Here is a 13,549-nt window from a genome sequence, read left to right as displayed (position 1 = left end):
AAATCCGACTAAGGTTCGGGCATGGGAGACCGGCGCTCCAATCACAAGGTGCTGTTATGAATAATAATGAGACACTGACATGTCATCACATGGTTTGACGTTGGTCAGGAACCCAAAAATAGAGCTAAAAAGCTAGAAATTAACTAGTTTTCTCTACTGTAATAACTTACAGTTGCTAATAGTGTTTTCTATGATGTACAACACAACCAACTTAGTTTATATCTAAATAAGTGTTGTTTAGTGTTTTGGGGCCATGAACCACCTCGAAATGTATTAAAATCCTTAAATGTAAGCCTAAAAATCAAATCAAGTCTAGCCATGGATTATCCTACTTACATGATCATTTGTCAAGTTAAAGCTCTTGTTCAAGTCTACGGTGTCATTTTTTTATCAGACCAGTGATCATTTTAAACATGGAACTGGAACTCCCTGTGCATTCAACTGTTTTAATGCACACCCTCCAGCCAATCAGAATCGAGGATTCAACTAGACGATGTTATAATGCCACTTATAGATATATCACAATTATTGTCAGTATAAGTACATTAGGGATGTAATAATATTATCGATATCTTGTTATCGCAATAGCTAAATTGTCTCAATACTATCGTAGTCACACGACTGTATGAAACGATAGGTCTTCCGGGCCTAACTTAGAAAATGTTCGAAAAAATGATAGATGTTACTTTTGGCAAGGTCCATCTGGTGCATTAATTTAATTTTATAAAGGGGATTTTAAGGTCATTTGACCCATCTCATACAATAACGCACACCTCTAAGCAACAGTTATGATTAAAGGATAAATGATTCGCTGCTTATGGTTTCCAAATCATCATTTGTCATTTTAAATACTGCAATAAACATTGTACGGTGGACTCTATACCGAGGTATTGTCGATTTTGATATTGTAACATCCCTACAGTACATTGTGACACCCTAGATTAAATATTTACAAATTTTCTTAAACTCCAATTTTGCATCATCAAATCTATATGTTGTGGATCACATCACTAGACATATATGAGATGTATTATTGTCCAAACATGCAGATATTGAGCTTTAAAAACCAGATAAGAAATAATATATAACACATACATTTACACTAAATGTGAGACATACAGAAAATTGGTAAAACTAAATGAACAATTACAGTGCATTGCGTGGGTAGTTAATACAATTTACTTTCTTATTTTAGGAGATGATTCATTTGTTTATTACCAATCACATTTTATTGCATTTTATTATGTGCATTCACTATTGTTTTGTCGCTGCTGTCAAAACAGACATGTGATCATTTTGGGTCACACCACAGCAGTTGAGAAACACTCTTCAGAAGAAATATGTAGTTTGACAATGTTTACATGGTAACATATCCCGAGGTTTGACCATTACAGGTGTGTCCGTATGTGGTAAATCCCTTCCTCATGCAAGAGGAAAGACTCTTGTATCTTTGATATATGGTAACCCTTGAGCTCTTTGGTCTTCATATCTTGGAGCCCGGGAGTTGAAACTCTACCCAGCAGAGTCACAGTCACCGGGGTAATTTATTGCCCCCGTCTCCCCATCTGCTCTTTGGAAGCTGCTCCCCCCATGCGGTAATGGAAGGGGTCAATGTCTTACCTTTAAAAGAACCGCACATCCCCTCCCCTTTTACCGCTGCTGATCTCGCTGGGTTGTGATTTAGAGTAATAATAAAATTACCACGGCTCTGGAAGTAGACAGGGCACCCTTGACATCTGGCTCTAATAGAGTTATGACTGATAGAGATGGATGTGTACAGAACCAACACGAGTGGTAGTGGCACACAGAGACCACGATCCAGAAAATATGACCAGACCTGTTTCACATGACAGATATTTTCTCCACTGATGTATGCAGGGATAGAATTGTTAGGAATTCTGTCTGTTTGGGTTTGATTTAATGACTCTTTGGAGAAAAACAAACACTCAGCAGGCCTGTTTTGTTTGATGATGAGATCATTTCAGATATAGTTTAAATACAGTTCTTGCAAAAGGTGTGTTAAAACATTATTGTGTTATGTGGTACAAAGTCCAATGCAATACAATGTTCTATCTATGTATAAAATAAAAATTCTAGACTAATGAACTATTAACAGAATCTTTTTTTTTTTATATTTTAAATTTGATTTATATTCACAGATATGTGTTAATAGTTTAATTTTAGTCAATTCTTTCTGAACTGGGAACGAAATATATTTATTTTAATTTACTGTGGTTATGGAAATTGAAGCATTTGTATTTCAAACAAATTCAGGCACTAAATCAAAATAAATACTTGTTCTCGGTTACTCAGTTCGGTTAATTCAATGATTTCAAATAAAAAAGTATTTAAAAATAATTACAGTAAAAAATCGACCTTACCATTATTTTCTAAGACTTTCAATGAAGTGAAATAAGTTTTGGTATTTAAAGCATTATTGATATAAAATTATCAATAAATAAATAAAATACAATATATTGTACAATACATGTTATTTTTTTTATATATTACATGTAAAAAATGACATATATATATATATATATATATACTGTATATAAAATGGCAAAGTTTAAAGAAGTATATAAATATTATTCTAATTCAAATAAAATGTTAATAAAACCCATATTAATACTCTGGTTGCTTAACGTTCCATACAGAGAGAGCGGAAAAACAAGCGCATTTGGTGTTATCCGCTCACCTCATATCCTCATTGACCCTCTCGATTTGCTTTTGTCCTCGGCCATCCTCACACCGTGCTTACTCAGAGATCCTCTCATTCCTGAACATTGCTCTCTTAGTAAAAGTCATTCAGCTATACAATGGAATTCTATCTCCGTGTGTTTTTATGGACGATTAGCCGAGCGAATGTATAACATACCTAACGGCGCTTTACATAAGCGCTCCTGAGTAATTTGTTGTGTATTCCTGAAAAGTCCTCAAAGTCCTCATTGCCATCAGGCGCCATCAATTGAATGTTTTTTAGGGGGGGGAGGAATTTTTCCTCGCCTGTCCTGAAAGATGCGTTTGAGACGGGGAGACAAAGGCCATCTTGTGCGCCTGAAGGAGGCTGAACTGTGGTGGAACGTCTGGCTGCTTGGACTCTGTATTCTGTCTGGCCTTGAAAGAAACATGCTGGCCAGACGCTATTGTGCCGACCGGCTGGCCGCCCGACTCGGGGCATTCTGCTGAGAGGGGTCACTGGTGCTGCCACGTGGACCAGGACTGTCTGGTGGCTACGATGCCCAGCATCCGTCTGCTTGGGGACCATATGGTGGCAGATCTAGGAGGGATGGTGCGGACCGAGTAACCAAATTCTTGTGATGAATTGAAATTACAGCACACAATGATGGAAAGTGGTCATAGGTGGTTCATTGTGGTGTGCACAGCTCATACCGGGTTAACGTCAAGTTTTGAACGGTTTGGGATGGCGATGCTTCAGCACTCTGAGCAGGCATGTGCCACATACAGCCTGGCATCTGACACCCTCCGTCTGTACACTACAGACTGTACAAGCCATCCAATAATGTTATAGGTCAGACGCAGACGTGCACAGGAAGTGTGTGACATCACCTGTGCACATTTTACACTGGAGCACAACCATGCGTATCTGCTAACAGTTTTTTTTACCCCTCCAGACCACTTTCGGGAAGCAACGTGCACTCTAATTGAATCTGTGTCCTCATGGACGACTATTACTTTTGCCAATTAGCCATTTTTAACCAATTCGATTTGTGTGTCTGAACAGCAGATCTCGTCTAGTGCTTTTGTTTGGTCATCCGCGTGAAGTTAGCATGGATTAAACATGTGCACGAGAGGACAGAAATAATATCGATGGCTATTAGTGGAATTTTTTCCGTTTGGATGATTTCCCATGAATCACCAGTGATACGACCTGGGGCTCCCAGTTGGAATTATGTTTAGGTAAAGTGTTGTTGAAGATATCCAGGGGGGGCGGCTTGAGCTCCTTTTAATACGTTCCTAATGTTCTGGAGACGGTGAGTTATGAGAACGCAGAACCTCAGTCATCGCCGTAACTCAAGCACATGCTTACATAACGGCCGGCCAACAGGAATCGGGGAGTTATGTCTGTTCGGGGGCCGTGGCACGGGAGCAGATTGTGATTTTTCATCAAAGGTGTATGTAGAAATCACGATACATTTTGTTCCTGTGTTCATCAACGGTGTCCTTGTTCGCGTACGAGGAGCAACACAACACGCGCGTACACCTCGGATGCATGCGCATGTGTACCCCGTATTGCTTGGCCAGCACTTTTTGTTTTGAAACTTGAACGCGAATTTTGGCCGAAGCTCTTGTTCTGAGCTGCTTTGTCAGGAATGTTTCTTCGCTGAGGAATCCCCAGCGACGGGGCCTTCGTTGCCCTGCGTGAAAACTGTTCCATTTATTAATATGAGGAAATATCTTAAGAAAGGGAGTGCAGCCTGTTGCATGTGAATAGAGGGGCCCGTGAAACTGCTGTGGTTTGCTATGGAATGAGACTGGTTTAACACTGGAAAATAACAAAATCCATGCTTTCGCAAAGTAACGGTTTAGCGGGGCAGGAGTTGTGTATGTTCAGCCTTGTCTCAGGGCCTAACTTCTCCTGTTGCTTTTTGGCCTTAATCCTGATAATAAAAGCACAGTTCAACCAAAAACAATAAATCTGTCATCGTTGATTCACACTCGTGTCATTCAAAACATATATGACTCTTTTGTTTTTTTTATGCAGAACACAAAAGAAGATATTTTGAGAATGGTTTTGAGTTTATACATTGGAAGTCAATGGGGGCCAATGGGGTTTGGGTACCGACGCAAATGATCTTCTTTTGTGTTCTGCAGAAGAAAGAAATGCATACAGGTTTGATTTCATTTTGGGGTGAACTATATCTTTAAGATTTATCTCAGGTGGTCCGGTGAGACAAGTGGCATCTCAATAAGATGAACAAATTTCAAAGTTTTACCGTTTTTGCAGTGTTCATAAAGCTCAGTTTATGCTTACAACATCAGGGTTTTGAGCAACCCCAAAAACATTCATATGGATATCTTTAATGCACTTTGAGGTCCTTTGGGTAAAATATGTTCATGAATGTATATGATTTTGGGATGCTGAATTTTAAAAACTTTTTCCAGACAGGGGTTGTTTGACAAGTGAGTAAACAGTTTGTTATATACAAATGACATTTATGCATTGGCAAACGCATTTGCAACTCACAATGCATTTAAGCTATACATTTGATCAGTATGTGTGTTCAATGGGAATCGAACCCACACCTTTTGGGTTGCTAACAAACACAAAGCTTAATGCAACGTAGCTACTGGATCACATTATGAGGGTTTATGGCTGTTTAACACTGTCGACATGTGATTGCCCAAAATTGATCATATGCTGCCTTCACGTGCTCTCGTAAATTCGATAATAAAAGACAAAGAAGGATATTTGGAAAAATGTTAGCAGCTGACATTATTAATATTAAAATGGTGCCCCACAACTGTCTGCTTTCCTACACTCTTCAACATATCATATTTTTTGTTCAAAAGAACAAAAAACGACAGAATCATTTTTCGTGCCATGGTAGTCAATGGTGCCTCAGTGCTGTTTGTTGCACATTCTTCTAAATATCTTTCTATATGTTCATCCGAACAAAGAACTGTGTACAGGTTTGCAACAACTAGAGGTTGAATAAGTTATGACAGACTTTTCATTGGTTGGAGTATATATTTTACTGGTATATGTTTAAATAAAAGGGCACATAGAAGAAAGAACTTGGAAAACGTCTCTCTGTTAGGAGTCAAAAAACTGCAGGTGTGTGTGGTTATGAGTATAAAGTTCAGAGTCTGATGGATATCAGATGGATTTGTTGATCATAGTTTCAGTGCTCTGTTGATGTGGGCCAGTTCACCTGTCAGCGCCTGAGGGGATGCTGGTCTCTCGTCTATGTTCTTTATTTGTGGGTGTTTCCAGAAGAGCTTTGAGTGAGGGTCGATCCACGCTAGCGTACAGGCCAGGAGGACAAGCTGTCGGCGTTTGGATGGCTGGATGAATACGAGACCTAACAGTTCTGCAGCGCTGCATTTCATTGGCTCAGTCCCAGCTTCGTTCTATCATGTTGCAAGTCCAGATGTGAACCGCCGAGCCCCAGGCAAATTGAGTTACAGTATATCTGCCCTGTGACCGGGCAGGCAGCCGATGAAAGCGTAAGGGCCAAAAGGCTTGTTCACGGCCCCTCACCTGGAACTTGTGAGGTTGTGGATTTGCATGGGGGCATCAGTAGTCAGGTCGCAGGGAGACGTTTGGTCACGGCTTGTTTGAGTTAAGGGTTTGTCCCACTGACACCGGAAAGGCTTCACATCCAAAATAGTCTTGAAGGAAACCAGGTGGAACAGTCAGTCTGGATTGTTTAACTGGTGGGGCACAGAAGTTGACTTTTTGAGCTCTCTACAGGTAGTTGTGGACTCGGCTATATATGGTTTACGTACTCTATAAACTCATCTGGTTACATTTTAAAACAGTGTTTCTGTTTAGCAACACTTTTGAGCCACAATATTATTTCCAAGCATTTTCCAAATGCTGCTATAAAAACTTTCTTTTAAACATCTTAAATTTCTTGCGACTCTCTCTCAATGGCACTGTCCCAAAGGAACCATTATGGGGCAAGTTTGAGGCCTAAAGCCTGGTTTGATTGTCTAGCATGAGTGCTCGCAACCTTTAAAAAGGGGACAGTATTAGCCCAAATCACGATGGAGGTCGGAACCTGAAAGCATGACGTAAATGATGCCACTGTTTTAACCCTCCCTAAGATTCAGCTGTCACCGTTAACAACACAGCGCACTCACACGTGGAGGCGTGTGTCACTACGGCCAAAACTAATCCAGATATGAGGTTGGTCAAACATAATGCAACGCTGTGTGTGACGATCGCCTTTAAGATAATAACGTATAAACTGTTGATGTAAAAGCATAATAAGCATTTTGTAAGGTCTTTATACACCTCTGAAGACATGGTTGTGCATATTGTATTACATTTCTGTCAATAGATCCTTAATAACACAAATTTCACCTTGAATGCAACTGAAAAATGCAAATGAACTGGAGACGACTTCTAGATCAAGTTAATCTTGCTTTCAATCCAACTGATCTAATTGACCTGGAACCGTCTGGTTTGGTAAGAGCGCTAGCATTTGAAAAGTTTGCACGATGGGATTGTACGGTGCATTATATTTTACTCTTGAACAGAGACTGCACATGCAGTCTATTACTTGCGGTTTGTCCTGTGCAAGTCCTTTGGGTATTATGTGAGCAGTATGAAGATGAAACACTTTGTTTCACTTTGTCAGACTGACCAGCCAACCATCTGTGTCATCTTTGTGAAGCAATTTCACGAACGTCACCGTCAGCCCGTCCAAGTCCCCTGTCTTTTGTAACCGTTACAATCAAAACTCAGGTTCCAACACGATTCGCATGAAAACAATAGACAAACGCGGCTAAGCCGTCCAAGTTTGTTCTTGCTCTTCGACGCAGCAGGATTGTGTAATTTTGTAGCGATGTAGTCCCAGACAGGGAAATCTTAATCAACATTCTTGATATGATAGGAAAGCCTTGGCTCAAAGCTTGTTTTCTTGGATTATTTAATTTAATTTTTTCTTGCATTTCGCACTCTCAAAGGAAAGTCTACAGTTTCGCTTTTTTGGACCCTGTCAATTCAGCTCAGCGTCTGCCTCGATGTGACATCGATGCTGTATTTTTTAACGCTGCGAGCGATCCGAAACCTGATGGAATAAGAGATCGAGTGCACCTGGTGGGGTGGCTCTTTTCACAGCAGGGAGGTCTGAGAACGAGCCAATCAGGTGTCAAGACAATAAACGGGCTTCCAAAAACGTAGCCAAAACGCGCTGAAAATATAGCGCGTCAAGAATGTTCCCGTGGTAAATCAGCGCAGCATTCGAAATAATCGCATCAGTCACTTTTCGCACCTGTGCTGGTTAGCCCGGATTTATTCTGGGCCTTTTTAAGTCTCCAAGTTCAGAGGTCAACGATTCGGCTGGAAGCATAAATTAGGAAATCGCTTTGACAGGGGACATTTTTGGATGCTTGATGTTTAGATGCTAGCGCAGGTCACTGCTTTCTTCTGGATCTAAACTGCTTCACGCTGTCGAGATTTAAATGGTTATAGATGAGTCTATTGTGAGACATGGTACCCGAACTCACAATCAACAATGAAAAGTTTGATCTTTATTAAAGGGCTTCAGGTTTGGAAATAACTCATGTCTTGTTGAAATGTTTAGTGTTTGTTGCTTTCATTGTTGCTGTGGAAATTCTGAGCACAGCAGAGCTGCAAATAATCAGCAGAAATATTCTTCATCTCAGAAAATGCTTTGATCACTTATATGACATCACCATATATCTTTATTTGCTGATATTAAGGCAGTACACACCTGTACTGTCTCATTCACTTGAGACATATTTCTTCTGGTTTCTCAGAGTTTGGCTTAGGATAATCTATCGTAGCAAACGCTGATCACTGGAGCGCCTGCATTCCAGTCCCCCCTCCCCTTTCTGTCCCGTTGAAAAGGATTGGCGCTAGTACTACAACTCTGTCCTCATATTCCCCTGGCTAATACATTGGAATTTCTTGGCAGATATCACATATCTGTAACATTGTTTAAAAAACTTGGATTCTTGACGTCATGTTACAAATGAAATATTTACCATGTTCAACACGCAGTTTACTATCTGCGAGATCAATTGGTCATGTAATTTTTGCGTACGTCAATAGGCTGGATAAAAAAGCTAACAAACACATCCATGAAATAACCGGGAATGAAGAATGTTTGTCTTGAGATTGCATCAAGGATTGGTTTTGATGCTATTTCCAGAACTTAACCTAAGTATGAGGAATAAAAATAAACCTTAGAGCTTTGGGGATTATAATGTTATGCTAGCAACGTTAACCCGGGAATCCAAATATTTGTTAGCAGATGAGTTCATTGTTCACATTTTTAATAACAAACGCTCTGTATATGCACAACTCAAATAGAAAACGTCAACCTTAAGATGGAAAGAATCAAGATTAACCAACGGTTTTCGCTATTCTGATAGGTCAGATGTCAATAGTTGGTGTTTTAAATACCAATGTGAAGTCTCTTTTCAAGTTTTCCATAGTCAGGTAAGTAAACTGTCACATCGCGAACAAAAGTGTCATATCCATACTGGTCCATATTATTCCTTATTAAATGGGCATGTGAAAATTTGAATAAAATAACAGTTTATGTTCTGTTGGGTATTATTGATTCTGGTTTGTACATTTTAATTCACAGAAATCCTACAAAGAATGTCGTCTCTCAATAACACACGCATCCTTTTTTGGTCAAATCCACAATGCATGAATGTTTCTATCTTTAAAATAGAAAACTTGTGTATAGGCTGATGTTTTTTTTAACCTATCATTAATGATTTTGTAAAATATCAACAGATGGTTCAGTATATTGATAATAGAAACATTCTCTAAGAGTATAAAAAAATGTCACATTCATAACCCTGGAATTGCCCAAAAGCCCCTTAAAGGGATAATTCACCAAAAAAATCTGTCATCATTTACACATTTTCTCACCCTCTTTTCTTTTCAAACCAGTATGACTTTCTTTCTTGCGCAGAACACAAGAGAAGATATTTTGAAAAATGTTGGTAACCGAACAGCACCGGCACACACTTCTATTGCTTGGACACAAAACCAATGCTAGTGAATGAGTGCCACTTTACAACATTCTTCAAAATATCTTCTTTTGTGTTCTGCGGAAGAAAGAAAGGTTTGAAATGGCACGAGGGTGAATAAATGATGAGCTAACTCATCTTTTTGGGCTAACTATCACTTCAGGCAATTCACCTGAAGGGGTCAGATGAACCCAAACATCCTCATTTTACACATGTGAATGAGACCGATACTTCTGTATCCACCCAGTTAAGCCTTTCCTTCTCCCGTCTCTTTCTCACACCCTCAGATAAAGAAATTCTTCGAGCTGGAACCGCTGGCACGAGGCAAGAGCTGGATTCTGGAGGGCAGCATGGTGGAGAACATGGACGCGGTGAAGGAGAGTTTCGCTCAGCTCATTCATCTGCTGGAGGAGAAGGACCAGGATATAGGCAGGATATGATCCAGGGAAAACATCCCATCATCCCTCAGACGCTACCGATCGCCAAACGCACCACCGGCCAGTACAGCCCAGTTCAGAACGGCCTTTGTGTAAACTACATTGTTACTCTAACTCTGTTACAGTGGTGTAACAAATTGAGTCATGAAAAAACGTTGTGTCCTTATCTGTAAGGATGCATATCTGCAGAGAACGAAGGAACCTAAGCTCAGAAGTCTGAGACCTTCTCACAGACCACACGTATTAACCGAGAACAAAAAATTGACTTTGTCAGTAAATAGGGTCACCTGTCCTTTTTAGATACAGATCTAGTCGACATCGCTACTAAATAGATACGTGGGGCAACTGGAAGTCATGTTTTCGTAGTCCGTAGATTGTTTTTCTTAGGACCATGGATGTGTGCGCGTGACTGTTTGAATGTGTGTTTGCAAGAGAGATGTCAGTACTTTAAAGCCTTAAAATGTGTGTGCTCATGTATTTTTTGAGACGTTTTAATGTTTTCTCACATATGTCCTTAGATGTTATTCAAGTAGGGGGTTTTAATTATTTGTGGCTGTGAAGTTAAGAGTTCTGGAATTGACTGATTTCTGAAATCATAAAAAATGGAAAATCGTCCGGTGTCGTGTCAACTCAAACCTGAATGGAGCTGCACTCGATGGTCCAACAAGCTATTAGTGAGCAGCCTACCTGGGCGGCATTTTAAGGCATCGTAGGTGTCATCCGACACACAGGATGTTCCATAGGGTGTAGCTGATTTTGAACAAATTCCAAAGCAGAGAGGGCAATCCCATAATGCATTGCAACGAGCGCAGTCAAAACGTATACATAACATTCATTCAGTACAGAATATGTCTTATTCAATAATCATTATGTACAAAATTGTTTATCCAAAAATGATGTGCATTGTATAGTTATGATTTTTCAAAGCACTTCACCTTTTTGGTGTCGTCTGTATCGCAGGGAATTGCGGTTCGGGTCTGCTGTGTTCAGCACTATTTGTACAACACAAATTTGCTGCCCATGTAGAGCGTTCCAAATCGGTCACTTTTACGAGGTTCCTTTTCAGTTAAGATTCTGCCGAACAAGGCAGCTGCGTACGTATGGGACAGGCAGAGAAGTCACTCACTAAATTTTGGAACAGACCTAATTGTAGCGGTATTTTAAAGCAGAACATATCAGAGATTGTTGGATGATAATGATTGACAAGCCACGTGAAATATAATACTGATTCACCAAAACCACAACCACAAATGTCAACGCTTTGATTATGGATCAGTGCGCTTGTGTCTATAAAGCATTATTTCATGTTTTTGGGGTTCTCTCGGCCCTGAATTTATAACACACTATAAGTGTTAAACCACACCTTAACATCAAAGACATGCAAAGACAGAAAGTCCAGAGTCCAGTCTGGGTCGTAACCGGATTATTCACGTGCCACAGACACACTTGGAAAAGCGAGCGTATCATTTACACAAATACAAATAACCTTGATAGCATGATCTTAGATGGGCAACATCTTCGGTTATATTTATATCTAGAAAGATTTTATACCCTCCAAACTGATTCAGCAGCTTTTTGTAATTCAGATATTTGTACATTTGTTACAGATTAGTCTTGTTTTTTGAGAAGTGTATGTGCCTGTCTTTATACGGGGAGACGAATCTAGTTTAGAGGCCAGTTTACAGTGGTGGTATCAAGTCATTCACACGTTTGACAGTGTTCGTATGTATTTATGCGTCATTTCCACTGAGCAACATGGAAAATAAAGGCTGAAGTTGTGATTTATATGTCGGGTGATATTATGTTTCACTTTGTTGATTTATGAATAATGCATTATTTTGGCAGTTAGGTCATCGAAAAATATGAATATCATTCTCGTGTCATTCATAATCTGTATGTGAGTCTTTCTTCTGTCGAACATAAAAGAAGATATTTTGAGAAATGTTTTTGTGGTTGTGTAATAGAGGTCACTGGGGTCAGTGTGGTTTGGTTATCAATGTTCTTCAAAATATCTTATTTTGTGTTTTTCATAAGAAAGATTCATATAGTTTTGACAAGAGAGTGAATAAATTATAAAATATTTTAAACTATGGCTTTAAACCTGTTATGTTCATTTGCGATGTGCTGTACTTTCATTAGTGTGATGCTTTCTATTTTGAAGGTTAACACCGTTTGTCACTTTGACGTTAAAATTAGACTCAGAAATGGCAAAATTTGATGACCAGAGGTGTCTATTATACAGCAGACCTGGTGTGTTACAATTACGTTTAAAACTGGGTGACCCTCAAGAAATTTTGGTTTCAAGATGTAACAAACAGGATTCATTTCAAAACTTTTACTGTTAGTTTAACACAATTTCAAACAATTCAAAGCCCTAAAAATTCTCATTACCGTAACCATTTAAAACTATCCATCCTATAGCATGTTTTGCTAGAGAAAATCGTCAGGATGCCTAAGGAAATTTTATTAATCATACATAATGAGAAATTAATGAAATTTGTTTAAATAAAAAAAACATGTAAAAAATGTTTTAATGCAGAAAACAACCTGTATCGGTAATGAGAATTAAAAAAGTTGTGTTCACAGTGTGATAAGAGAATATTACGCTTTTAAGTAGAAAAATATAAAGTCATCTGTTAATCTTTTTGAAAAGTACTGGCGTCTGCGTTTCTTCACATAAAACCAAACGTTATGTAAATATCTTTGTGTTTGTTAAAACGGTATTTAATAGTCACTATTTCTTCATTTTTATTATACTTGAAAATTCTGTTAATGTTTATGTTTTTTTCTTCTTTTGTTATCTTTTGAGAAAATCTAGAAGAACATCCAATTGCTATTTAAGAATATTTTAATCAGACGCATGAGGATGCATTACGGTAGTGAGAATTTCATCAGATAAAGCAAGAAAATACATAAATCTTAACTCATTCCTATGTTAGAATTATGCTTCGTGTATGGTAGAGAAAACAATTATGTTTAATAAGATCATTTGTTATTTTACATTTTTTTAATTCAAATCTTTACTGCCATGATGTTTTAGTGGTTTCGTGAGAATGACCCAACTACTGTATAGTTTTATATATTTAATATTTTACTCTCATGTCATTCCAAGCCTGAATTAGTTTCTCCCACAAAAAAAATAAAAGTTCAAAGAATACTCTGGCCATTCTTTCTTAGATAATGAAACTAAATGGAAACTAGCATTCTTTCTGTTTTCCAGTAATAAAAGAAAGTCATTCACGTTTAAAATGACACAAGGTTTTGTGTGTTGACCAAATGTTCATTTTTGATTGAAGATTTTTTGTCTCATTTTGCTCATCGAGATGACCGAATTCTCTTGACTAAGGCAGTAAGAACGCAGGCGTCTCTTTTAGTCATTCCCACAATCGTGATTAGTCATCGTGTTT

The 13,549-nt window shown here is 38.7% G+C and overlaps 1 protein-coding gene across 4 annotated transcripts in view; it reads left to right on the top strand.

Annotated features, from left to right (window-relative positions):
• Positions 1 to 13,299, top strand: part of arl15b (ADP-ribosylation factor-like 15b) — a 49,432-nt gene extending 36,133 nt beyond the window's left edge. For all 4 annotated transcript variants that reach the window (XM_056736290.1, XM_056736289.1, XM_056736287.1 and 1 more), the window contains one exon: positions 9,993 to 13,299. In XM_056736290.1, coding sequence (XP_056592268.1) covers positions 9,993 to 10,145 — 153 coding nt within the window. In that variant the 3' untranslated portion in view covers positions 10,146 to 13,299. The remainder of the gene's footprint in view (positions 1 to 9,992) is intronic.
• The last annotated feature ends 250 nt before the right edge of the window (positions 13,300 to 13,549 follow it).

Source organism: Triplophysa dalaica, chromosome 22 (assembly GCF_015846415.1).
Source record: "Triplophysa dalaica isolate WHDGS20190420 chromosome 22, ASM1584641v1, whole genome shotgun sequence".
Taxonomy (NCBI): domain Eukaryota; kingdom Metazoa; phylum Chordata; class Actinopteri; order Cypriniformes; family Nemacheilidae; genus Triplophysa; species Triplophysa dalaica.
The sequence above is the reverse complement of the archived record's forward strand: the minus strand, read 5'-3'. Positions and strand labels throughout refer to the sequence as shown.